This window comes from Eubalaena glacialis, chromosome 14, assembly GCF_028564815.1.
Source record: "Eubalaena glacialis isolate mEubGla1 chromosome 14, mEubGla1.1.hap2.+ XY, whole genome shotgun sequence".
Taxonomy (NCBI): Eukaryota; Metazoa; Chordata; class Mammalia; order Artiodactyla; family Balaenidae; genus Eubalaena; species Eubalaena glacialis.
This window is the reverse complement of record NC_083729.1, coordinates 50,648,570-50,673,396: the sequence shown is the minus strand read 5'-3', so window position 1 is coordinate 50,673,396 and position 24,827 is coordinate 50,648,570. Positions and strand designations below refer to the sequence as shown.

At 41.5% G+C, this 24,827-nt stretch overlaps 1 protein-coding gene, 1 long non-coding RNA gene and 1 pseudogene across 4 annotated transcripts in view; all 3 read right to left on the bottom strand.

Annotated features, from left to right (window-relative positions):
* LOC133105377 (uncharacterized) overlaps nucleotides 1-24,827 on the bottom strand; it is a 589,177-nt gene that overhangs the window by 3,352 nt on the left and 560,998 nt on the right. For all 3 annotated transcript variants that reach the window (XR_009703846.1, XR_009703845.1, XR_009703847.1), the window contains exons 8-9: nucleotides 13,384-13,472; nucleotides 7,032-7,152 (exon numbers count right to left, since the gene is read on the bottom strand). This is a non-coding gene — a long non-coding RNA (uncharacterized LOC133105377). The remainder of the gene's footprint in view (nucleotides 1-7,031; nucleotides 7,153-13,383; nucleotides 13,473-24,827) is intronic.
* On the bottom strand, nucleotides 3,895-4,605 carry LOC133105159 (small nuclear ribonucleoprotein-associated protein N-like; annotated as a pseudogene).
* Nucleotides 4,803-5,049, bottom strand: LOC133105393 (SNRPN upstream reading frame protein-like). Its single transcript, XM_061211381.1, has one exon. It carries the CDS (start codon nucleotides 5,027-5,029, stop codon nucleotides 4,811-4,813), a length of 219 nt encoding a protein of 72 aa, XP_061067364.1. The 5' UTR covers nucleotides 5,030-5,049; the 3' UTR covers nucleotides 4,803-4,810.

The window sequence follows — 24,827 nt, the reverse complement described above, 5'->3', positions numbered from 1 at the left end:
TTGACCTATGAGTTACTGTCATTTGACCTATGGCCTATCAAGTTACTGGGGCCCTATTTATTTCTATTGTGTGGGAAGAAATCCACCTTATTTATTATTGGGATCAAATATAGGCGAGAGACATAAATGTGGTTGAAAATTTACAAGTGTCTGGTGATCGATATTAATAACAATTTGGGGAATTATTTGGTAAAAACTTATTATTAATCAGTATCTAAGAATAGGCTTGGGGGTTGTAAACACACTTCTTATACCAGATTCCTGATTTATCCACTTATCTAATTTATGTGCCTTAGAAATATATAGCCATCTCAATGCCATACGTCCTTGAAGCACTGACATCTGCTATTCTAGAAAAGGTTATTTCACATAGTTTTCTATTATAACAACTGAACTTACATCTTAATGGGATTCAATAGGGTTTCTAGAGTAGAGAGAATAATAATTCATGTCTGAAATTGGGGAGCTATGTCCCCCCTAACATCTCAAATCCAGTAATCTGTCAAATCTTCCAAAGTGCGACTTGATTCTTCCATTTCTTCCCTTCCCCATTTTTGCACCCCTGCTCCAAACCCAGATCACCTTTCCCAAGAATACTTAAAGGGCCCCCAACTCACAAATGGTCTCTTCTTTTCCATCTTTCCTCACTTCAATCCATTTTCCGCAGAGCAGCCAGAAAAATTTTTTTCAAATGTTAATCAGATTATGTCATTCACGGCTTAAATTTTGTTTTCAATTAAGCTTAGAATAAAATCCAAATTTCTTAACTTTGCTGATAAAGCCCTATAGACTTTGGTCCTTCTCATTCTCCAACCACATCTTGTTTCATTTTCCCCCTTTTAAATAGTTCAGTCACAGGCATGTTTTTGAGCTCCTTGAACATGCCAAGTCTTTGCATAAGCCATTCCCTGTACCTGGAAGGCTCTCATCCCTGTCTGAGCTCTCAGCTCAGATGTCTCTTCCCCAGAAAGATCTTCCTTGATTGTCTAGTCTAAATTAGGTTCTCCTTACTACTTCTTCATAGAACCCATTGTACTGACCACAGTTTAATTATGAGTCTGTGTATGCAATGTTTGATGTCCATCTCCCCTACTAGACTGGCAATTCATGAAAGCAATACATTTCATTTGTTTAATTTGTTCAGTATGGTATATCTGGTACTTGTATATGGTCCGGCACATAATAAATTCTTTTGAAGAGAGGGAGGAAAGAAGAAAGAGAGAGAGGAGAAAAGAGAGGGGAAAAAAGAAGGGAGGGAGGGAGGGAGAATGGAAGGAAGGAAGGAAGGAAGGAAGGAAGGAAGGGAGGGAGGGGCAAGGGAGGAAGGGAAGAGGGAAGGGGGGAAGGAAAAAAAGGTAGTCAAGCTAGCATATTTTCATTTTTACCCATTTTGTCACTGACAAGCAGTGTGACCTCAAGTAAGTCATATAACCACTCTGTGTCATCTTTCCTGTGTATAAAATGATTCAGCCTCATCAGAGATAGGAAGGTAAGAGGGGAGCATTTGGTAAGAGTGCAATCTGCCCTCAAAAATGCAGACAGTTCCCTGCATTTGGGAGAAGGAGGAAAGTTGGAGTAGAAGGGACGAAAACCTAGAAACAAGTTGGTCCTACTCTGGGGTTGGGTCTCTAGGGGTAAAGGAAGGACAGGGGGACGAAATCCTGAGATAACTTTATTTTCCCAGAGCAAAGAAGACCTGTCCAGGGAGATGGCAAATCTATTGAACTTCCTCACCGCCAGCATTGCACAAACACCATGATTCTCCAGGGAAAGAGAGGGGCCCAGAAGAGGCCCTGGGAGGCCCTGAATGCCTGCTAGGTAAGAATGAGGTGTGCCTCAGCGGCGAACTGCATCGCCTGGTGATTATGGCAGGACTGACACATGCTCAGCGGACAGACGCCCAACCAAGGGCAGATGCCCTGCCCGCTCCAGCCACCCCCATCACCTTGGTACTACTGAAGGCCCCAGAAATGAGGGACAAGTTCGGGGATTTGACGGGAGGAAGCTGAAGTAACTGAGATTACATGTCTGCCTCCTGCCGATTGGGGGCTTGAAATAAAAGGAGAATAATTTACGTAAAGTAGTTACATATTCTTATGCACCTGAATTTGTGAGTTGAACTCCAAACCTGCCACATAATCATTTTGATTAATTTCCTTTGTCTTCCACCTCATTGACCATGCACTCTTTGTTCCCCTCATCCTTCACTCTTGTCTGATTCTCTGTCTCCATCTATCTTCTCCTGGTCTCTTCCTTTTGTTCTGCTCTCTTTCTCCAGCATTCTCCTCCAGACATCTCCTTGGTACCCTGCACTGCCTTCCAGCCCACGGTATCCAGAGCAAGAGAAACTGAACCCTGAAATGGTCACACAGTCTGGTCTCTGCCTTCATCATGGGCCCTCCAAGCTCTGCTGCCTCAGTCATGTTTTCCAATGTTTTATAACCTCTTGTTCTCACCTGCTCCCCAAGTGGCTTTTCTACAGTCTTTTTTTTTTTTTTCCTTTTCTCTTAGGACTCCTCTGTGATTTTACTAATAACATTTCCACTGAGCAAAACAGCTTATAAAGGAAAAGGAAAGAAGGACCTCTGTGCCTGTGAGATAATGGCCAAAATTCTTTGCCTGACTTTCAATACCTTCCCAGAATGGAAGAGTCTATGCCATCCCTGCCCCCACTAGAAGCCTTTCTTTCCATATGGACCTGGATCTTTAGCAAATTCATATCTCTCTTAATCTTATCTAATTCGCTGCTTTTGCACAGTCCTTTCCCCTACCTAAAGTGGCCTCTCTCCTCCTCTTCACTTGTGCTAGTTTTATGTGTTAAGGAACAGCGGAAGACGTTCCTGAACACTTCCTGTCTACCCTAGCCCACATCATCACCCCCCCTCACTCCAAAGCTTATATCCTTATATCCTGTATCCTTCTCTTGGACCCTATTCATGTACTGTCATATGAAGTCACCTATCTCTTTACCATATACATTTTCCCTCCTGAGTGAGATTATTAGATCTTCAAAGTTGGGAACTTATCTTTTATATTGATACTATTATTATTAACAATGAAAACAGTGTTACATATGTAGCAGGTTCCTCCTTCAAGATGCATCAAATGACATTTATTGAATGAATCCATGGTATCAACTGAATATATGTTTTTTAATTGAATAATGAGATGTGGAAGAAACAAAGCAAGCACGTATTGGATAAGTGAACATCTGAAATGAAGCCAGCAGTCTGCCCAGATGTTCTCACCCATGGGGACAGTTCCACAGTTCCAAGTCACAGTTGGATGATATTTACAAGGCTTAATACCATCCTTACTGACTTATCTCAAGTTTTCACTGATATCAGAAATAAATGTTTTTGTCATGGAGCCTAATTTAAAATTCTTGGCATATAGAAGCATTTTATTCATAAAATGACTGCTTATAATTATTTGTTTTTTTAAAATATAATTTAACTCAAAGTTACCAGATAGAGAACATTAGATTTTTCTGATGGCCCAGTAAAGCCAAGTGCATTTCAGAAACAAATCTGAGCCAGAGGGCATTCTTTTACAAATGAGGACACGGGGGTGCAGAGAGGCTAAATAATATGTCCCCCAAACACAGAGCTAATTGGTGAAAAGATCTGGTCTAGAATACAGATCCCTTGAGTCCCCATACCATATTCTCTTCTACATCCTGCTGCCTCTATTAGTGAAAGAATGAAAGGACATTCTGCAATATAGACAACCCCCCAATTTTTTTTTGTACAACAGTACCTCACAGTGTAATTGATCTATGAATTTATTAGTTAATATTAATGCAGCAGAGGGGGCAAAAAGCTCACAAACAGTCCACATATTTCACAAGACACATTGCAGGAAAAAAAGTGACTAAGAAGGATCAATAGTATCCTAGGGTCTTGGTGGATGCATTCCTGGGGGAGATGGGCCTCTTATTCCTGGTGGAGGGGGTCTCATTCCTGGAGGGGCATGCCTATTGGCGTCCCTCGAGTAGGAGGAAGCCCAATTGGTGGGCCCAAGGGTGGTCTCATAGCAGGTGAAGGAGCCATAATTCCTGGAGGTGGGGTTACTCGAGCAGCAGGTGTAGGTGCAGTCCCCCGTCCTGGGGGATACTGAGCTGGGGCTCCAGCAATGCTGGCAGTAGCAGGAACTGCAGCAGCTGCGACAGTGCCTCTTCCCTGTGGGGTCATTACCTGTTGGGATGGGCCCCCAACCCCTCAGACAAGGCCTGCTAATCCAGCAGGAGCCTGGGGCTTTGGAACACCTCTGCCAGCTGCCCTACCAACCCCAGGGCCTCCTGCAGCTCCAGCAAGTTGTACCCAAGCAATGCCAGTATCTCTGGGGGTGGGTCCCTCTACAGTCATGGAAACCAAGTTCTCCCCATGCAGCAACACCAGACCCAAAACCTGCTTTTCTTCATGCTCTGGCTACTTAGCATTCTTTGGCTTGATCTTCCTGAACTCATCACACTTGCAGAGGATCAAGTTCATATGCTTGTCAAAAGCCTTAAAGGTGCCAATGAAGATCTGGTCATCTTGCAAGATACATCTCATCCTATAGTAAATGTGCTGCAGTATCTTGCTGCTCTTTCCCACAGTCATGATTGCTTTTCCACCAAATCCAACGTCCAGAGGGAAGTTTCAGGATCCCTAAGACCTTAGGGAAGGCTACAGATCAAGGTATGACGCAGGTTCTCCTACAAATAATGCAAGCTGGGGCGGAAGCTTCGAATAGTAGATAGAGCCTGGGTTTTTTTTCTTTTTTTTTTCTCTCTTGGAATCTGCTACCTGGGCGTTCCAATACTGCTTTAACCACCTCTTGGTATCTCAGCAAAGAATGCCCGTCTCAGTTCCGCCCGGAAATCCACCACAGGTACTTGCTGCTGCTGCTGAGATCGCCTTGGGTACAGGTGACACTCCTGGCTGTTCAGTGAGGCTGTTCTTCTCCGTTTGACTTGGACTTCTACCTCTGGCACGTGCTGTTCTGTGGTCCATCTCAGGTGTAAACGGTCCCTGGCCCGCTCCATCGCGCCTCTGGCCGCTCTTCAGAACACAATGTTAGGCATCTCCGGTGGCCGCCCCACTCTACGCTGCCTTTGCTGAGGCGGCACCAACTAATAGGCTGGCTCTCCGCGCCAATTTTTTAAATGCTATAAAAGACTATAGCATAACCTATATCACGCTGCGTGTAGGAGAAGCATAATTCCCAGCACCCTAAGCGAATCCCTGTGGCAGCTCCTCTCAACACAGGCAGGATTGAAATTGACGTAAACTTGTGATCCAGGACTAGGCGCACATGGGACGGCCAAGCTGAGCTGAAGCCAGTGCCAAGACTTCAACCATGAAGGCGCAGGAATGGCCAAGTTGAAATCAACCACCTCCACCTCACATTTGCTTTGTCTTTGAAGATCCTCAAGTAGCCATCCCTTAGTCAAGTCCCTCATCTGACTTTAAACTTGTCTCAGCTGTGTTAAAAGGAAGCCCAACGGCCCAGTCCTCCAATGTCACATATGTACCTATTATCAGTGGCCTGCTGGTGACAAGGACTTAATCCACTAACACAGGTAGGTGATACAGAAAAACAACAACAAAAACTTGGCTAATTAACCAAAAGATTGGATTTCATAGCCGTTTGTTGTCAGCTAACCATGTGGATTTGATTCAGTCTACACATTTGTATCAAAAGAGGGTTGGAATAGAAAAATGCTTTTCATATAGTGTTCCCAGGAACACTGGGGTCTCCCAGAGGGACCGCTATGGTTTTATCAGCTGAATTATCAGGTTAGGCTTATACATCTCTCCAACCTGACTTCAATCAGAGCTGTTCTATTTTAATCTACATTAGTATCCTGCTTATGCTTAATCAAAAAACAATCCTGTGGGAATTCCCTGGCGGTCCAGTGGTTAGGACTCCGCACTTTCACTGCCAAGGGCGCGGCTTCAATCCCTGGTCGAGGAACTAGGATCCTGCAAGCTGAGCGGCGTGGCCAAATTAAACAAACAAACAAACAAAACAAAACAACCCCCCCCCACACACAAACACAATCCTGCTTTAAAAACAATAGTAATAAAAACAAAATTGCATTGTAAATCCACATGTTCTCCAATCTATGAGATATCTGGGGGCAGGCTGGGCCTCACGGAGCCTTTCCGATCATACCAGGTAGGTCTGAGCCTGCCTGGGGTCAGTCTGTATTGGTGAAAGTGCCCACCACAGAAACTGAAAGAAGCCCTCTTCCCCTTGAGGGCCCTCTAGGCCGTAAGTTACTGAGGATTCTAATTCATCCAAAGGTTATAGATGAAATAAATTCCTTTTCTCTATTGCTTAGACATATCGTGAAAAAGCTCTGGGGTCTTAACAAGTGTAATTCAATTCAATTCAATTCAATTATATTATATTCTATCCATTAACTTAGTACTGTTACGCGTTGAGGCAGAGATTTGACATTTTGTTGTTGTTGTTTATTTTTGTTACTGTTTTTTTCCAAACTTACCCCAGAAACTGTAGCTTCTACATCTCCCTGTGTAAGAAAACTTAGGGACTGATGTCCTTTTTTCTTTTACATATTTCCATTAAATTCTTCCAATCTTTATTTAACACCAACTGAGCATCCATTACCAAACTAGGTGCAAGGAGAAAAAAGTCTAAAAGATACAGTCCTTGTATTGAAGGATTTAGTGTGTATCTGAGAGAAGAAACTTCCACACACAACACCAGCAGGTAACAAAGGAAGAGTGTTAGATTAGCTACAAACACCTGCCACAGGTAAATGCTAAATTTGCTTGGTAGTTTGCAAGGGGTGAGATTGGGGCAAGCTGAAGTTTTCAGAGGTTTGTTACTGTTTGTTGAAGGGCTAAAAGGATTTGGACACAAACGGAGAAACACCCCTTATGGGAAAGGCGAGAAGGTAGAAGACAAGCCCCAAGGGGCACTAAGAGGACCAGCTGCTTTGGAGGGAGAGCCAACTATGTCAGGGAGCCCGGTACCCAGCCTCCGCCTTGGTGGAGGTTGCTGGTCAAATAACTTACCTGCTCTGGATCACAACCCAGCATCTTCCAGTGGAAATCAGCTCCTGGTCTCCTAGGTATCTCGAAGACGCATCTCCCTTTAAATGTGTTTAATGCTTGCCACATGTTTAGTGCTCACTACCTGAGAGAGAGGCACACGTTATTATTACCATAATCACGGTTTACCACCTGCCTGCCTCACTTGAACCCATTACTCATTCCATCCCTCTCCCAGGAGGAGCCTTTTGTCATCTCCCAGGGTTCAGGTATCTGCTCTTTGGAAGATGAATAGACTAAATGTTAAATTTTAAAGTGACCACTTCCAAATGCTTGGGGGAACATAAAAGGGACAATGGTATTCGCTTTGGTTTCCTCAGTAAATATGCTTAGTTTTCAGGAGTAGAGGGTGCCTGAGGGTGGGTCAGTGCTTTCTCAAAGGCAGTAAGAAACAGCCCGCTGAGTGACTTAGGGAACACAAGTGCCAAATTCTCATCCAGAGTAGGGGGTCTTCCCACATGTGAACAATCTTCCACATTTTCCTATGTCTCCCATGATCTCTTTTCCTAAGCTAGCCATGATAATCTGGGAATAAATTCACATTTTCTAAGGGAGAAATACTGCCAAGCTTGTTAATCTCATGCAGATGTGATGTTACTCTTACTATGTTGTAATATGGCTTCTTAAAAAACAAGTTGGAAGGAGGTGGGGGGAGAAAAGCCCACCAAAAAAAAAAACAACAAATATTCGCCAACCCATATGGTCAGTAATTGCTGTTTAATAGTCCTCCTATTACAAACCTAAGAGGCAGCAGTCTGAATTACCAGTAGAGTATTAATAAACAGGAATGAGTTAATAGAGCATAAAGACCTTCTCGTGGAACAGTGGGGGAGTTGAATATTCTTTTCTTCAGTCAGCTGTAAGTAATTACTGCATGGTGCGCTTCTGACTATTACCATAACAGAGCAATTGGACGTGAAGAATGGATAATAGTACGGACACGGAGGTATTTTTAGAATATCAGCAGTGAAGCAGGTAACTGGCCTACTCCAGTAGAACCTTTAAATAAGTTTAGAAGACTTTTTTTTCCCCCCTCTCCTTATGACATTTAGCCAGGATAGAATTTTAAAAAGATCAATCTAATAAATTATTTAAGATAACTTTACAAAGAAGATGCCTGTGATATGTAAATAAGAAGGCAAGAAGGGAGGAAGGAAAAGTCTAAAAAGCCCTGGTGGACGGGAGGCATCTAGCCGACGTTACTGTAACTACATAATCACAGGTTCCTTCCCGCTCCTCTGAGACTACAGCCCGGATGCGAATCTGCTTGACAGGTTCCCACTGGCTGTTCAGGTGAAAGTGAAAATATTCAAATCAGAGCTGTAACTATGATTGCTGGAGTTGTGGGTTTTCTAAAATTGAGTTAGTCATCCTTGGTGATTTAATGATGCATATCATTTATTTTAAAATATTATTACAGGGCATTGACTGAGCTGCGGCACCTTTTTTCCGGGAACTGGCCATTATTCAATGCGGCGGGGGATATCAGGGGCGGTGGCGAGCTGAGAGGCTGCCTAGCGGCACAACCTACGTTCTCAGGTGCAAACAGCTTGAGACTTTGATTCAGAAAGGGGTACTTTTGCAAATGCACACAAATATCATTCAAGGGATATTTCAAAAAAAATTTTTTTTTCAGGGTATAAGTCCTTCCTCCTGCCTCCCGGCTGCATGGGCTGATGCTGATTTTTCACTTTGCAGGTTGGTTAAGCATCATGGAGTGTTTTGGTTCTCAATCAAGAATATTCTTCCCAAGTGGTTCCAAAGTCCTGCGCTTGAAAATAAACGCGTGTCCTCTTTGTCTCCTAGCAGCATGTGTCCCAGCGTACAACAGCAGCTCAGGACAGAGCGAGGCAATGCCTTTGATTGAACAGTCCTATAGGTTTTAACCTGCCGCTCGCATGGGCGGGAAGATTCCTTCAGTTTGCTATCTTCTTTGGGCAGTGCTGCCGGCTGAAGTCCAACAGGGGTGGTTAGGAGCCAGGACCCAAGTCCTCCTCCTGGCAGGATTCCTGCCCTACCTTGTGGCACAGGAGCTGAACCGAGCATGAGCTGCCTCAGTGCTAATGACCCCCGGGTCCCACCTGAAAAGAAGAGGTGCAGCCATTGGGACAGGTGGCCATGCTTAACTGATCTCTGCCCACTGCTTTGAAGTCCTCTGACAAACAAACGTGTGTGAAATAAACACTGTCGCGTTTATTTCTCCTGAAAAACCATATGATTGTGTCTGAGCTCCACCAGCCAGCATACTCTGATTCATCTAGATGCAGTCCCTTTCTTGATAAAAGATGCTGCAGCGCAAATTTACAGCTGGGGATTTCACCTGTTTCGCTGGTCGTTCTTAATAGAAGTCAAGGGCACACCTGTAGAGGTGTTGTTGTGACCCAGGGAGAGCAGCCGCTTCTCCATGTGGCTGGGTTTGATTTACTTTTTTTTCCAAGTGTTTGAAAGGAGAATAGCTTTCTTTTCCTTAAGTCTATACAAAGATAAGGGCAAAAGAAAATCTGGCTAATTAAAGGCCAATTTTTTCATCAAATTTTCCACATAGGACCAAGATTAATGGTCATTTCTAGAAAGTCCTCAAGATCTCATGATCAAGGGCATTTCAGCAATCAGCACCTCTGTGTTTCTGACAGAGTGACATTTTAAGATACTTATAAGTGACTTGAACTTATATCACACCCCAATGAATCATGAACTTCCCAAGGGCGTGGGCTGTACCTTTGGGGTTTATACCAAGGGTTGCGTCATATCCCAAGGACCAGCACAAAGACTTCCCAGGAAAGGATATCATCAACAAAGAGGGCTGTCGCTATTTTAGACCTAGAAAATCCTCTGGGGAGCAAAAGAATAAGAAGTTTCTCCCAAGAGTGAGACTAAGGGGGAAAAAAAGGCACCAACTCCTTTATATCTCCAGTTATCTCTCAGAAGCCCAGGGGGAAAGAAATACCTGGAATTGTTAAGAAGCCAAGTAGTTTCGGAGGCCACCATTTTACCTCTTCAGTGTTTCAGCTGGGACCACCCTAGTCAAGAATTCTTAGCATTTTCAGGTGTTCCCTTTGAAACAACTTAGGCCAACACTCCAATAAGAACCAATGAAAAGGCAAATTACTTAGAATTGAGTATTCAGCTCAATCTGGATAAAACTTTCCAGACTGGTTGACTTCAGCTGCCCTACTCATGGGTTATCATGACAGCCAAGAGAACTCACAAAAGAACTTTTTTTTTTCAACATTTGGTAAATAATCCTCTGAAAATGTCCAGTTATATGATAATGCATATAACAGTGATAATAACATAGGTCTAAATAATCTCTGCCTACTTCATCAGTTTCATCTCCTTACCACCCTTCCATGGACTTACTTTTAGTTCCTCCATCACCCTGAGCTTATCCCTGCTTCTGGGTCTTTGTACAGTCTGCTGCTTCCGCCTGGAAAGCATTCAGCCTCGGTTTAAATGTCATCTCCAAGAAACTACTCTTAATAGCTTTTCAGGCATCCTCTAAGTAAAACTCTGCTTTATTTTCTTCACAGCATTTGTACTAGTTGATATTTGTTTGTTTGTTTGTTTGCATGTGTGCTAGTTGAAATGTTCTCAATTCTTGACTCCCTCCCTGCTCTAATAACCATGCCAGGTGACATGTGACTGTGCATGTTAGGTATGCTTAGCTATGTGACTTAAATTGGTTAACTGATGTTGGCAGGTGTGTTGAGAACAGAGCCTTTACATACGCTGTGTGTCTTGCTTGCATCCTGGTGCTCCTGCCTTTCCCTATAAGGAAAATACGTCATAAATAACCACTTTTGAAGAAGAATGAAGAGACTCTGAGAACAAAACTGAACCTAGTCAGAGGCCTAGAACCAAGTCCCCCGATGACCTGAAGTAGTGCTGCTTCAATCATTAGCAAGAAAATAAACACTTATTGTTTGAGCCTCTGAGATTTGGGTCATGTTATAAGGCTTGTCATTCATCATTAACGTGCCAATTGCTAGTTGATATAAAAACTATACCAGAAATGGGCTTCTGCTGTCAAAAAACTTTAAAATATGTATCATTTGGTTTGGGATTTTGTGGTAAGTAGAGAGAAAACTATAAAAAACTGTAATAAGAAGCTGGAAAAACAACCACCCATATACTGTAGTAACAAAATATTTGATAAAACTACTGACTACAATAACCTAGAAGGCAAAAAAAAAAAAACAAAAAAATGTACTAAGTGTACCTGTAGCACTGGGCTGGGAAGTTTTTGAGGCATAATGTTCAGAACTTGGGTTGGCTGCTATTATTTGCATTTGATAAGTTACTACGAGAAAGAGGTGAGCTTGGGAAAAAAATGGTTTGCAAGCAGGATTGAGGGGAATTGAGAGAACCTAGAGATTCTGGAAATTGTAAGTTTGAATCATTAAATCATTTCTCTCTATGTAAAGGTGTGGCCATCAGAACATTGCCGTAAAGTAAAGACAAAGTCAAGAAAGTGGTTTGTCACACCCTTTTTTAGGACCCCTGAAAAGATTAAGGAAACAATTTATGACTCACAGATGACTAACACATGCAAAGTACTTGCACTTATATCTAGAAAGAAGCATATCTCCAAAACAATTGTGGGTAAGGCATTTGGCACATGTAGTTGACTGGAATCATACATAGCAAATCCATAAAGTTTTTGAGAAAGCTGTATTGGAAAAATTTCCACCAGCTTGGATTTAAAAAAGACTATGTTTGAGATATATAAAGATCTCTGGCTCCCAAAATCTTACAGGTGGGAAGCAGGCTGAGAAATCAGCCCAGCTGCCCAAGAAGGGCATATTCCCCAGTACTCATCAGAAAAGCCAAAGTTGAGAAAGGAAGGTGTTCTGAGAGCAGAGTGAAGACCCACGTATAACAGAATCTTGGTGATAAACTCCCAGGTGCAGAACCAGGGCCTAACCAAAGTATATAACAGCCTCTTTGTAGCGGAACCTGGCAGAATTTCAAACTTGATATAGACCAGTGACTTCTCTGTTTCTTTAGTTTTTTCCTTGTTGGATACAACTGTTTTAATTTGTTTATCCTGTCCCTATTCCAACATTGTATGTTAAATGTGTGTGGGGTGGCTAACATGCAATTCAGTTCATAGATGTCCAGACCAAGAGCAGTTCCATCTCTACCTGACACGAATCATTTGAACCTGATGCCATAACTGTGTGAGATTTTGTGGGTTTCTTGGGATGGCAATAAGTATGTCCCATATGCAGAAGGATCCTGAACAATTGTGACCATGAGGGTAAATAGACTGAATTATTTTCAATCCTTTATTTGCTTCCTATTATAAAATTATACATTTACACTTTTTCCCACAAAATTTGCAGTTCTTCTCACCTATGAATGAAAAATACTTCTCTGGTCCATTCATGTTGGGCTTGGTATGTGAATTGTCTTGGTTAATGAAATATTACTAAATGTGACTGAAGCAGAGTTTTAGACTTGCTGGCATGCTCTGGCTTGTTCTCTTGCACTCCTGCCATTCCCCACGAGAAGAACATGCCCCAGGAAGCTGCTGGTCCAGGGAGAAACCAAATAGACAAGGGGGAAAGATCTGATACCAGCTGACAGTTTTGAGTCAAGGTAAGCTGAACCATGCTAAGGTCAGTCATCTTCCAGCTGACTCACAGAACTGCTAATAAAAAAATAATGTTTGGTACTTCAATTTAGAGATTTTAGAGCTGTTTGTTTCAAAGCATTACTGTAGGATAAATGCTGACTGATTACATGTTTGTTTATTATCTGCCCTCATGGAAATGTAAGCTCTATGAAAACAGAAACTTTTTCTATCTTGTTCACATATGTATTTCAGTGGACAGAAACATTCTAGGCACATACTCATTGCACAATACATATTTTTAACTGAATAAATTAAAAACATATAGTAAGAAATTACCAATTCAACATGAGCTATCTACTAGAGTGCTATTTGGGTATACCATTTACGGAAAACTTAAGGTTAAATTCACAGTGGGCAAAGAATGGAATACCTATAGGAAAAGAAGCCATTTGAGTTCTTCAGAAGAAAATTTTAAAGATCTCCTTGAGTGGTGTTGTGGACGGCTGATAGAGAGACAGCTGTGATGACTGGAATAGTTTATTTGGTTGAGAAAAAAAGAGTTACTAGGAGACAATGTCCCAGTTGTCTTTATATCTGTCACTCCAGCACAAAGTGGGTTCTCAATACATGTAAGTTCAAATGTATTGACTTTCAGAGCTCATAGATGATATATACCCTACTTTGCCTTAAGTTACGAAAGATATTTACATGATAGCAAATAATGCAGCCTCTACTTACTTCTTCACTCAGCTGAAAACTCTCTAACTTGGGAGGAGCTTGGTTGTGCCTTTGGGATCAGCCTTGGAGAACATGGTACTCTTCTCTTTCTACAGATAAACAAACAAACAAACAAACAAAAAAACCCCAAAACAGGAACTTCGCAGATATTCTTAACAGAACTTGTCTTTTAGCCTTTTATATTCTCCAAATCAACCCATTTTACTTTCTTATTCTTCCTTAGTAACCCTTTCCTTTAACCCAAACATCCCACCCTTAATTTAAGGCAGTACTTCCACTGAACAGTTTATTTCCATCCCAGCCCCTAGTATTTACTATATATTGTGCTGAAATCCTGGAGGTGAAACATTTGAGTAAGACATAGTTCTTGCTACCAAGGTGTCTATTGGAAAAGAAAGGCAAATAATCTGATTATGTTGTTTTAAGGTAAGTGCTACAGTTGAACAATACATCATGAGAACACAAAAGTAGGACATCTAAGTGATACTGAGGGACCAACAAAGCATGGAATTTGAAATGGAAGTAGGAGGTAAAGAATGAGGATAATGATGTGAGAGAAATTTCCCCAAACATACTTTTGTTTATGCTTACATCCAATACAAAAAAATAAATATCAGTATATCCCTGAAAGAAAACTACTGAAGATGACCAGCTATGTACTCTTAGAAAAGGGAAAAAGACTCTTTCTCAGAGTATGGCATATACACCTTACCACAATCTCAAGAAAAGTGATGAAATGGCAAGAAAACACAAAACAGCAATTATTCTGGGAAAAAGAAAAGCAGAAACTACTGACTGAAGCAGTTTGTCCACTTGTTAAAAGTGCTTTGTTTTTTTCAAAGGCACTTGGAGTCAGTAAAGAGAAATTAAAAAGCAAATGAAGAAAGTCTAGACTGTAAAAACAAGACCAAATTGTATAATAAAGGAGAAAACAGGATGGAATTTGGTCTGACATAGCAAGGGTGTGAAGGGACAAAGGATCATCAGAGTCTGGAACACTTTATAGAAACTAAAAAAATAAAATAAAATCTTGTGGGTTGATTGATTGGACAAAATAAGGTGTCCTGAGGCCAAGGGTTCAAAAGTTTATGTGGTCGATTCTAAAGTTTTCTTAGTAGATGTCATTTTTTAAGATAGCTGGAAAACTTTTGGTTAATTATATTTGTGAAGTAAATGTATATCCCCCAAAGTGCTTGTTTTATGTCTGCTTTCTATTTCTTAATCTCTCATATCTTTCAGGACTAAATGGTGCCAATGACAGTACAAGTTAGTCTTTGAATGATATTTATCTTCCCTTCTCTCTTTATCACTCCACTCCAGCTGATCTTCCCACCATCCTGAAGGGATATGCAGAGTTGGTGTTCTAATAGCAAATCTTATTCTAATATTTCCTGAAAAGAACTTGTTTCTCAGGTAGGTATATGTCTTTTTGGAGGAAGACAATTTTAGTAAGAGAGCATGGAATCTCCTAGACAACTTTTCTTTCAAGGGACACATTAATAGGAACTCTGCCACACTTCTTTATTAACTGAGATACAAATCATGGAAAACCATAGATAATTCCCTCCCAACCACAAATTCTAATATGAAAACTATAAATAATTGTATGATTCTTTTGACAGAAACTGAAGGCAAATCAAAGAATGTTGCAAATTGGCAGATGCCATAATTACATTCTCTTCTTTTAAATTTTTTTATGATCGTCAACACGTCATAATTGTTATTTTTCATTGTCTTCCTTTATATATTTTTGTCAATGGTACAAAGAAATAAAATATAACTGAAAATACATACAGAGGAAAAATTCTTTGAAAAGAATGTGCCTAGTTGAAAATAGCTTATACTTTTGATCTTCATAACAAATTGGGTAGCGTAGGGTAGGGGCGGGAGGTAGCCAGTCAGAGCAGATAAGAGGATGGTCTTTTAGCCATGAATGCCTGGGTAGAATCTGACTCATTAGCTATAGGATCTAGGGCAAGTCAGTTAACATCTCTCAGGCTCAGTTTCCATCATTTGTAAAACAGGTATAACAAACCTACCTCACAGGCTTGTTGTGGGGATTAAATGAGGGAAAATAAAGGCCTTGGTACATAGGACTAAATAAATAAGTCTGTAATACCAGGTAGAATTAGTATTGCAAAAGTGTTACTTTTTTTCCCCACTTGACACGTGAGAATCCTGAGAGAGAGAGAGAAATTTAACAGACATAGGTGTCCATACAAGGAAGGTAGAGGACCATGCTGCTGACCACACTGAGGGAAAACTTTCTCTTTGAGCTTTTAATATTCAGAGGCAACTGTCCATGTTTAGCACTTATAACCAGAAAAAAAATCCATTAGAAAACTATGTACTGATGTCATTTTAAACTTAATTACTGAATATCTTTTTAACAAATGTGCCAATCTAGTTACAATCTTTCAAAAATACAGTGAGTCATAGTCAGAGCGTTGGCAGAGCCCTGAAAGGTCAGACTCAATCTACAGGGTAGCTCACTGTAGTTTCTCCCCCGCTCACCGGCCAACTCTTACCTAATGACATAATTAAATGGCTATAAAGTTCCATAATTCTTGCTCCTTTAATTAACTGGAGGAAAACCTCTTATCTTTTCAACGTTGAAGATACTGCTCTTTCACTTTGCATAAGTTTCAAAAGGCTAATATTCAAACTCCGTAACAATTGCAAATAGTGCTTATTTAAAAAAATAAATATGTAAGAATTTGAGCATAAGTGCAAACTTTCAACCAACTATATAAATCACCAGCTAGAATTGGTTCTGTATATCTTGTTGTTGGTTTTCACCAAACACTGTTCTAGATAATAAATATAAACTTAGCAGAAGTCCAAATCCCTGAATCAAATAATTCCTTTGAAAGCTCTTTTGGACTCAAGAAGTTTGGCACTAAAACCCTTCCACAGAGGCTCAAGGTCTTTACAAAGAAAAAGTGTGAGCTTGGGACCAGACACAGAATACACGCTGTAAATTTGTAAATTTTACAAAAGTTTCTTGAAATCACTTCCATTGTGCCTTTGACCTTCCATTAACTTAACAGTTCTAATTCAAGCAGAAGTTGAAATTATCTCTACTAGATGTATAATGAGGGGATGGCCACATAAAAGAAACCCAGTGGAGCCACCTAGGTAGAAAGAGGAAGGAAGAGAATTTATATTCTATAAACTATTATTACTTCCCATGTGACAAAGGCAAGACCCAGAAATTTCTTTATGTTCCCCAAGAAAGTACTCAGGAGGGGCTGAGTTGAGCAGAGTGGGCTTAGCATGGGGGATTGTGATAAAAGGTAGGGTGCCTCCTCAGCTGACACTCTGGGCGGACTTTCCAGGACAGGGGCTGGACATCATGTGGCAGAGACTCAAAAAGCATCAGCAAAAACTGAGACAAGTCAGAGGCATCTAGGGGATTCTAAAGTACTGGCCACATAATAGGAGAGCAGATCCCAAGCCAAACCTGATGTTGACACCTGCAGGACAAAGAGCATCCCGTCCCAGGAGAGATCTTGCTACAGAGACCTGCAGGGCCAGACACAGGACAAGGACCCAAGCACCCCTTCCCTCTGCTTCCATGGAGACAGAGCAGGCCCCTCGGCAGAGATGTGTCTTAGGGCTGGGAAGGTTGTGCACAGATGTGAGGTCCAAGGCATCACCCTCACCGGGAGAACCATGTTCCCTGGTGCAGGCCACACTGATCTGGAGGAAGGGAGCTTTTTGACATTGGTCATCTCAGAAGAGTGGCCTCTTTTCACAATTCATTCTAAGTTTAAGTCTGTGTTAGCTATAGCCTTGTCTCTCAGACACCAGGACATCATCTTGAGGAAGAGAAAAGTGAGGCTGCGGGGGGCAATCTGAAAGAGTGAGCATTTTCCTAAAGGGACCAAGTCTTTCAAAGAAGACTCTATAAGCCATCGTAACTTGGACTAGTCTGAATGTTAAAATGAAAGGAGACTTACAAACCAGAAGTGACTGAAGTATTGCTAATGGATAGTAAGTTGTTTTTACCATTCAATGAAGTGGAATTACATGGGCCAGATCAGAGTTTCTAGAAATTAAAGGGCAGCATTTATTTTCTGCATATTTGAGCGTAGCATAAAGAAATTTCCAGCTCCATTGTGTGTATGTGTGCATGTGTGTGTATGTGTAACATAAGACTAGAGGATTGTATTCTAAACATAATCATGGTTTTTTTCTGCATAATGATATTACAGATGTTTATATTTTTGATTTTTTCACTTTTCACTGCTAGGAGCAATTTCTCTGCAAGGAGCACGTATTAGCTGTTTAAAATCAAAGATGGATAAATGCTATTTTTAAATCATTTGTTTATATCTTCTAGTTGTTTTTGTCTAAACTCCAGCTGTTTTTAAAATCACGTGAAGTATTTGGTCAGTCAGTCCTGTTTCTGTATATGTATAATGTATAATATGTATACAATTTTTTATTTTATATATATTTTTAAACCCATAACTCCTTTCTAACTTTAACTTTGCTCTATTTTAATCCCTTTATTCCAAAGATCACGTTGCATCTCCTTTTTTCTCTTAAAGTTTCAAAATGGCCTTTGGCCAAATGCAATAAAATTTTGCCCCGACCTGACATAAAGCATGGAGTATGTATATGAAAGCACTTTGAAAACTTTAAAGGACTTTAAGAAGGCATGGTGAATTGGTAGGGGGAGGAGGGGGAGGAGGGGGACCAGGAGGAGACACAAGAGGAGGAACTAGGTTGTATCTTCACATACATAAATTTCAAAGGTCCTTCCTGTATGAATTTGCAAACAGAAGCAAATGAAGTCACTTCCTGGCATTCCTGAATGCTCACAATTTTATAACGTTAACCCATGTGTGTGGCAACATAGTACACCCCTTCAGGTGGACATTTTTCTGCATCCTTTGCTGCTGCTAAGAGCAAGGGACTGCCTTCGATAGAGTTACAAGTACCTGGGAGCTACTGGTCTGCTTGGTGGGAACCCCGAGGCTACCTCCTGTACCTATATTGTTAAGAGCTGTCCTAGAAGTGAGTCCTAATTGAGAAAACTCCTTTAAATCTGGAAACTATCTCTAGTGTTTAGGCTTTTTTGTTTGTTTGATAAGGAGGACCCAGAGATCCCAGAAGAAGCAGAAATTCTAAGAATGCGTTCCCAATTTGGATTGACTTAGAAGATTAAAAGATATATAATTTGCTGGCAAAGGGTCCATCTTCCCTTTCCAGGTTCTCCAGTGTCAGCCTATGGCAGAACAAGTAGGTTTTAATGGTTAAGAGCCTATAATGTGGAGTCAGAGGGATTCAGGTTCAGATTCCAGGTCTACCACTTGTTAGTTATATGACCTTCACCTCTCTTTGGCTTAAATTCCTCATTGTAAATGGGGATTATAATAGAACTTATTTCATAGGGTCTTGAGAGATTTAAATGCATCAGTATATGTGAAGTGTGTACAACAGCATCTGGCCCTCACTAAGTGCCCCATAAATGCTAACTGTTATTATTAAGAAGGAATCCTCAAGTGTATCCAGACCACCACCAGCCTCTGAGGTTCACATCTGTCCCCCCAAAGAAGATAATCCTGAGAGGGCCTGGAAACTCTGAGAAAGGAATACTTCTAATAGCTTTGCAGAGTTGAAGCATGTGTGATGCCTACCAGGCCTTCTGGATTTGCTTTGGCAGAAGCAGGGTTGGGGGTGTGCTGTGTTAGCCACACTTTCTGGATCGGTAGGCTTTGGGATGACCCCATGCTCCTGGATGTGGTTCTGAAACACACCCATCTGGAACAGGATTCAATGGTCTTATGCCTTCTAAAAAACAAGCACAGGAAACGTCTTAACATGGGAAACAATATTGAGTTCATGGATTTCCCATTCTCTCGCCAGCCTTTTTGAGTACTAATGGTTCTCAAGCAGGCATTGAAATGAATCCTATTAGACCACATAGAAAACCTAGGAAATGTGAGGCACAAAAGTGTGCTTTTACCTGGAGAGTCCTTCTCTTGTCTTCCTTTTTGACCAAAGGAGAAATTACAACTAAGAAGGAAGCAGAAGAATCCCTGAGTAGATGCAAACATTTCTTAAAAACAAGAGCATTACTTCTCGGGTGCCTTCAACACATCCTGAAAGGGCAACTTTTACAAGATTCTTAGCTTTTATGGGGTTCAGCCAGATCTTTAGCAGGCTTAGGTAAGTCAATATGCAATGAAATTGTTAATAAACACATACATTTTTTCTAGATGGTATTAAAAATTGATCAGCTGGCCTAATACCACACCTCACACCTCTGCCCAGAACAGAGTGCATCTCATGAATACACACTTCAGAAAAATGTTAGAGTTAGTCCTAAGCCACTCCTGCTCTGTTTTAATTCATTCATCAAACACGTAGTTCTGGTTATTTTTCCCTCTGTCCGTTCTCTTCTGTCCCCACATCTTCCATTCCCTGCCTCATCTCCCATGATGGCCACTTATTAAATATATATACTTTAATAGGCCCATAGAAAATACAATCATTTCAGATTTATTTTGGGCAGCACAGATCAGCCTGGATTTCCAGGGTACAGCTCAGTCCTCCACCACACACACATTTCCTCCCACTCCCGTGATTGCATTTCATGTTCCATCCATCCAGCTAAGGAAAACAGAGGCTAATTTTGGAGCCTCTTTATGCCTGTACATATTCAGCCAGAGGGGTCACTGTTGATTGATGCAAGACACACTGTCCTCCAAGAGCTCGCCAGGTCCCTGCTGGTCCAGAGAGAAGCAACCAACAGTAACTCACCCTTTAGTGCCTGTGCATTTCTGTGCCTCCAGCTAGAAACAGTCAATAAACACCAGAGGCAACTTATGTTGCCTTAGATCACTAATAAATGCCTCACACCACCCCTCAGAGCCCTTTCACAAAAATGTGTTTCTCTACAGATAGATGTCAAGCTCTAGCAGCGAATCACTAAAGAAACGCCTCAAAGGCTTGAAGGAGGAGACAGGGAGGGAGAAGAGGTCCTCTCCAAAGACAAGAGCTGTGTACTTCCTCCTAATAAAAATCGCTCCCTTTTGTTGAGTGCTTCCTCTGAGCCAGGTACCGGGGTGAGGCTTAATCTACATTATCTCATTCATTTCCCATAATTCTGGGACTCAAAACTCTAGCCCAACTTACAGATGAGGACACAGAGGCTCACAGAGCTTAAGGAGCTTCTACTTTCTGCTTCTCCACTCCCCACACAAATAGGCTTGTGGATGTGTGTTACAAACGCAGCCGGGAAGCTCCCTGGATGCCAGGCAATTCAAGTTGCTGTCTGGATCTCAGAACACTGCCACTCCTTCCCTAAAGATGGAAGAAGGTTCCGTGGTTTGGTTACTCCACAGGCTTCCAGTAACATGCCCCACCGTATTCTGCCCATGATCTACACATTGTCAACACCTCCAGGGCCCTCTACGTTATCTTAAGGGTGAGTGTTGAAAATTCTGACAAGTTTCTTTTGGAACTACAACGCATCAGGTGCTCACTCTGTCTATGGCACCGTGGTAAGTTCTGCCAAGGTGTAAGGGAGTGAAGTGTTACCTTAAAAAGAAAAAAGAAAAAGAATGGCATGGTCACACTCTTCCACAATTATTTTCAATCATGCAACGCTCAACAAAGCCAGCCCCTGCCAGCCCCTGGGTTAAATGCTAGAGATAATGAGAACAGATATGCCTGGACCATAGATTTTATCACTTCTTTTCCTTCTTCCTCTGCTCTACCTCTGTTTCCTAAGGAGTCTCATTATCTCTCTTTATATGCACAAGTCTTAGAATTTTGTGGCAGAATGAAGCAACTGCATTGACCAAAAATCTATTTGGCTACCGACTACAGAAAAGCTAGTATCTACACATCCTGAAAAGATCATATAGCTGGACACTGGTTATGGTCTGATAGGTTAGAGCTGTCAGTTTCCCACTTCATCATGCTTCTTTCTTGCAAGAACTGAACCACAGACTATCAGGAACTTTTGACTTTTTCTCAACCTTCCTTGGAAACTCACAACACATGAACATTAAATACCCAAGATAATTGCTTATCTGTAGTATCTGCTGCATGAAGGACCCTGGGGATGCTGCCTTCCATCGCCTCTTACTGAGCTGCTGTTCTGCAGTATTTCTGCAAAGTAAGGGAACAGACACGAGCTGTCTCCTCTTTTGCAAGAGCGCAGAAGAAACCGTGGGGGTGGTAGATCCAGGCTTGAATTTGGGGATAATGATCACCACCCTTTTCTGTTCTAGAAAAAAATGACGTTGAAGCTAATAATAACACGAATGATAGTAATATCTTATATTTCTACAGGGTTTCCCTATTTTTCAAGCACGTTCACATCTATGGTTCCATTGGCTCCACACACCAAGCTACGCTGGTATAAACATTGTGATATGACTTCCCTGGTGGCGCAGTGGTTAAGAATCCACCTGCCAATGGAGAGGACATGGGTTCGAGCCCTGGTCCGGGAAGATCCCACATGCCGCGGAGCAACTAAGCCCATGCGCCACAACTACCGAGCCTGCACTCTAGAGCCCGAGAGCCACAACTACTGAGCTCGCGTGCCACAACTACTGAAGCCTGCACGCCTAGAGCCTGTGCTCCGCAACAAGAGAAGCCACCGCAATGAGAGGCCTGCACACCGCAACGAAGAGTAACCCCTGCTCGATGCAACTAGAGAAAGCCCACACGCAGCAACAAAGACCCAACGCAGCCCAAAATTAATTAATTATTTAAAAAAACATTGTGATATTTTTCTCAATGATAACACATCTCTGTATTTCATTTGATCACCACAATCAGAGAGGGAAATATTGCTGTCCCCGGTTTAATCAAGGAAGAGACTGAGGGTTCGAGAGAATCATTTTCTCAGGTTTTACAGCTGGAATTTAAACCCAGGTGATTCTTTGCAAAGTCCAGTGTTTATTCCTCTCCAGTAATCTTCATTTGATACAGGGGGAACATGGAAGAAATAAATCACCTGTGCCTCACCTGTGCTTCTGACCTCAGGGACAGAAGTCACAGTGGTAGGTATGAGGCCACGGCCAATGAAACCTTGCCCAGAGCCTCTGTATGGACTGCAAATCCAGTCCACTTCCAAAAGCTAGGCTCCTAGAGAGGGTTTCTGTTGACACTTTCTCTGCAGGTTTTATGCTTGTTTTTGTTGGCCCAGGGAGCCAGCAGCCAGGGACATGGCAGGATGACTGAGACAAGGGGCGGTCTGTTCACACCCAAGGGACAGGGGTGTTTCACTAAGTTGCTGCCGCTTGAAAGGGCTGGAGCTGCACAGTCTTGCTCTCTCCCTTTTTTGTTATTCCTGAGATAATAAATAAACACTCACTCTGTTGTGTCCAAAAGACCCTTTTCAGGAGACCTGCTCTTGCTGGAAGTCTCCCGAGCCTCTTCACCTGATTACAGTCAGATGTTGGGCATTTCAAATTAAATTAGAACAAATAACAAAAATGAAAGGAGAGTGGGAAGAAGGAGAAACAAACCAACGAAAATGGCATTCATTTAAAGTAGCCAATGAGAAAAATGGCACCTGAAAAACTCAACTGACACTAGCAGAGACTGATGTTTGTCCTCTTGTCTCAGGCTAAAAAGATCCGTAAGTGAGAAATTGTAGGGATGACAACTCCAGGTCCATTTTGTCTAGACTATTCTGATGCAGAGATGGCCAGGATAAACAGGAAGATGTTTTAAATCTAGACCTGAATTTTTATGGCTCTTGGACTGTGATATGATCTCTTTTTGTGAAATGATGGCATATGCGAGATATGAGGTAGAGATCTTGGAAGGGGGTGAGAATATTTGTCCTGTTGTGACATTTTTCTTCTACCAAGTCCTGCCAAGGATGAAGTGTCAGCTGAGCTCAAAACTCTGCTCGAGATGTGCCTAGAGAGACCCATTGGAGTGTAGATGCATGGGAAGGCAAGAGATGGATTCTTGTAATACCTGGTTTCAATATGCTCCAGTGTCAGTAAGATACTTTAAAATTAAGTGGAAGGATTCATGAACCAAGATGACAGTATGTCCATCACAGAGTGATTTCAACGAGAATTCTTACTGTTCCATTAAAAACAACTTGAAATCAACCAGCCCAATGCTATCACTTATTTCCCCTGCACTAAATATCACTGGATCCTAGAATAGCATTAAGATATGTGATAAGATAATCTAGCTTCACCATCCAGATGCTGAAAGGATGTTTACATTTACTGTGCTTTTTCAATCCTATTTGCCAAAGTTATACATTGTACAGTAAAATACATTGTCTTATTACAGTACCCTCATCACGAAGAAACAATGAGCCCACAGAAACATAATTCGTATTATATTGTCTGTCAGTAAAGGAGGGCTCTTCCACAAACTCAAACCCAGTTTGGATAAAATAAGCTATTTGGTGCTAGAGAGTTATCTTGTGCCCAAACTAGTTGCATTCACATATTAAAGGCCATTATTAACTAGGCAAAGAGATCAAGAGAGCACAACAGATGATTACCATATAAGAGACATTCTTGCACATAGCATTACAAACACAGTTTGGTCACGTGGCTGTCCCCTGATGTCACTCTTCATCGTCATTTCTACTGGCCTGGCATAAGTAAAACTTTCAAGTCTCAAAACGAGCTGGTGCTATGAGTATTTTCTCCAAAATGTGACAATCCCCTTATGAAAAAACAAAACAATAAGAATTCAGGAATGATCAGTAAAGATGTCTCTTAAGGCCATTATTTTTAGCTGAGTGTTGCTGTGACTGTTTCCATGGCTAAACCATGAACATGTTTTCTGCACAAGCCCGGTCAGCTAGTGGCCTTAATTAACTTTCAAACGGAGAATGCTGCGGTTTACCACTTATTAAATATCCACCATACCAAGTTACGGTCTAAAGCTTCCACACCTCACTTAGTCAAGACACCTCGAAAAACCCACTGTGCTGAATAACCGGTGATTTAAAAATATGTACCATGTGTAATTATCAGACTGAACACACAGGCTGTGAGGGAAGTTTCTGAAAAGCCCAGGCAGCTCTCATATACAGATCAAATGATTTAATTTGTAAATCGAGGCAACAGGGTAAGTCATTCAGAGAGAATAGAATAAACTGTTGCTATTCATTCAAAGGAATTCAACAAATACTTAAGTGCTTGCTTTGTGTTCCAGATACTGAGTATTTTTCCAGATTTCTCATGGTTAGGAATTGCAAGACATGGTAAATAGAGTTTAGGATATGGTGAGGAAGGAAGAGGATAGTAGTTTTAAACAGTATGCCCCCTAGAGAAGGAAGAACGAGCCTGAAACTACTCATCAAGCTAATCTACTCAATACCACATGCAAGTAGACTAACCAAGCTCATTTCACCAAGCATTTTATTCATGAGGGAGATGATGCAGTTTGAGATTCAATCGAGACAGAATTAGTTTTTGTGATTAGCTAGGTTG

What these genes read in the sequence shown, in the direction of transcription:
- LOC133105393 (XM_061211381.1), bottom strand. Translation starts at nt 5,029, where the DNA reads ATGGAGCGGGCCAGGGACCGTTTACACCTGAGATGGACCACAGAACAG.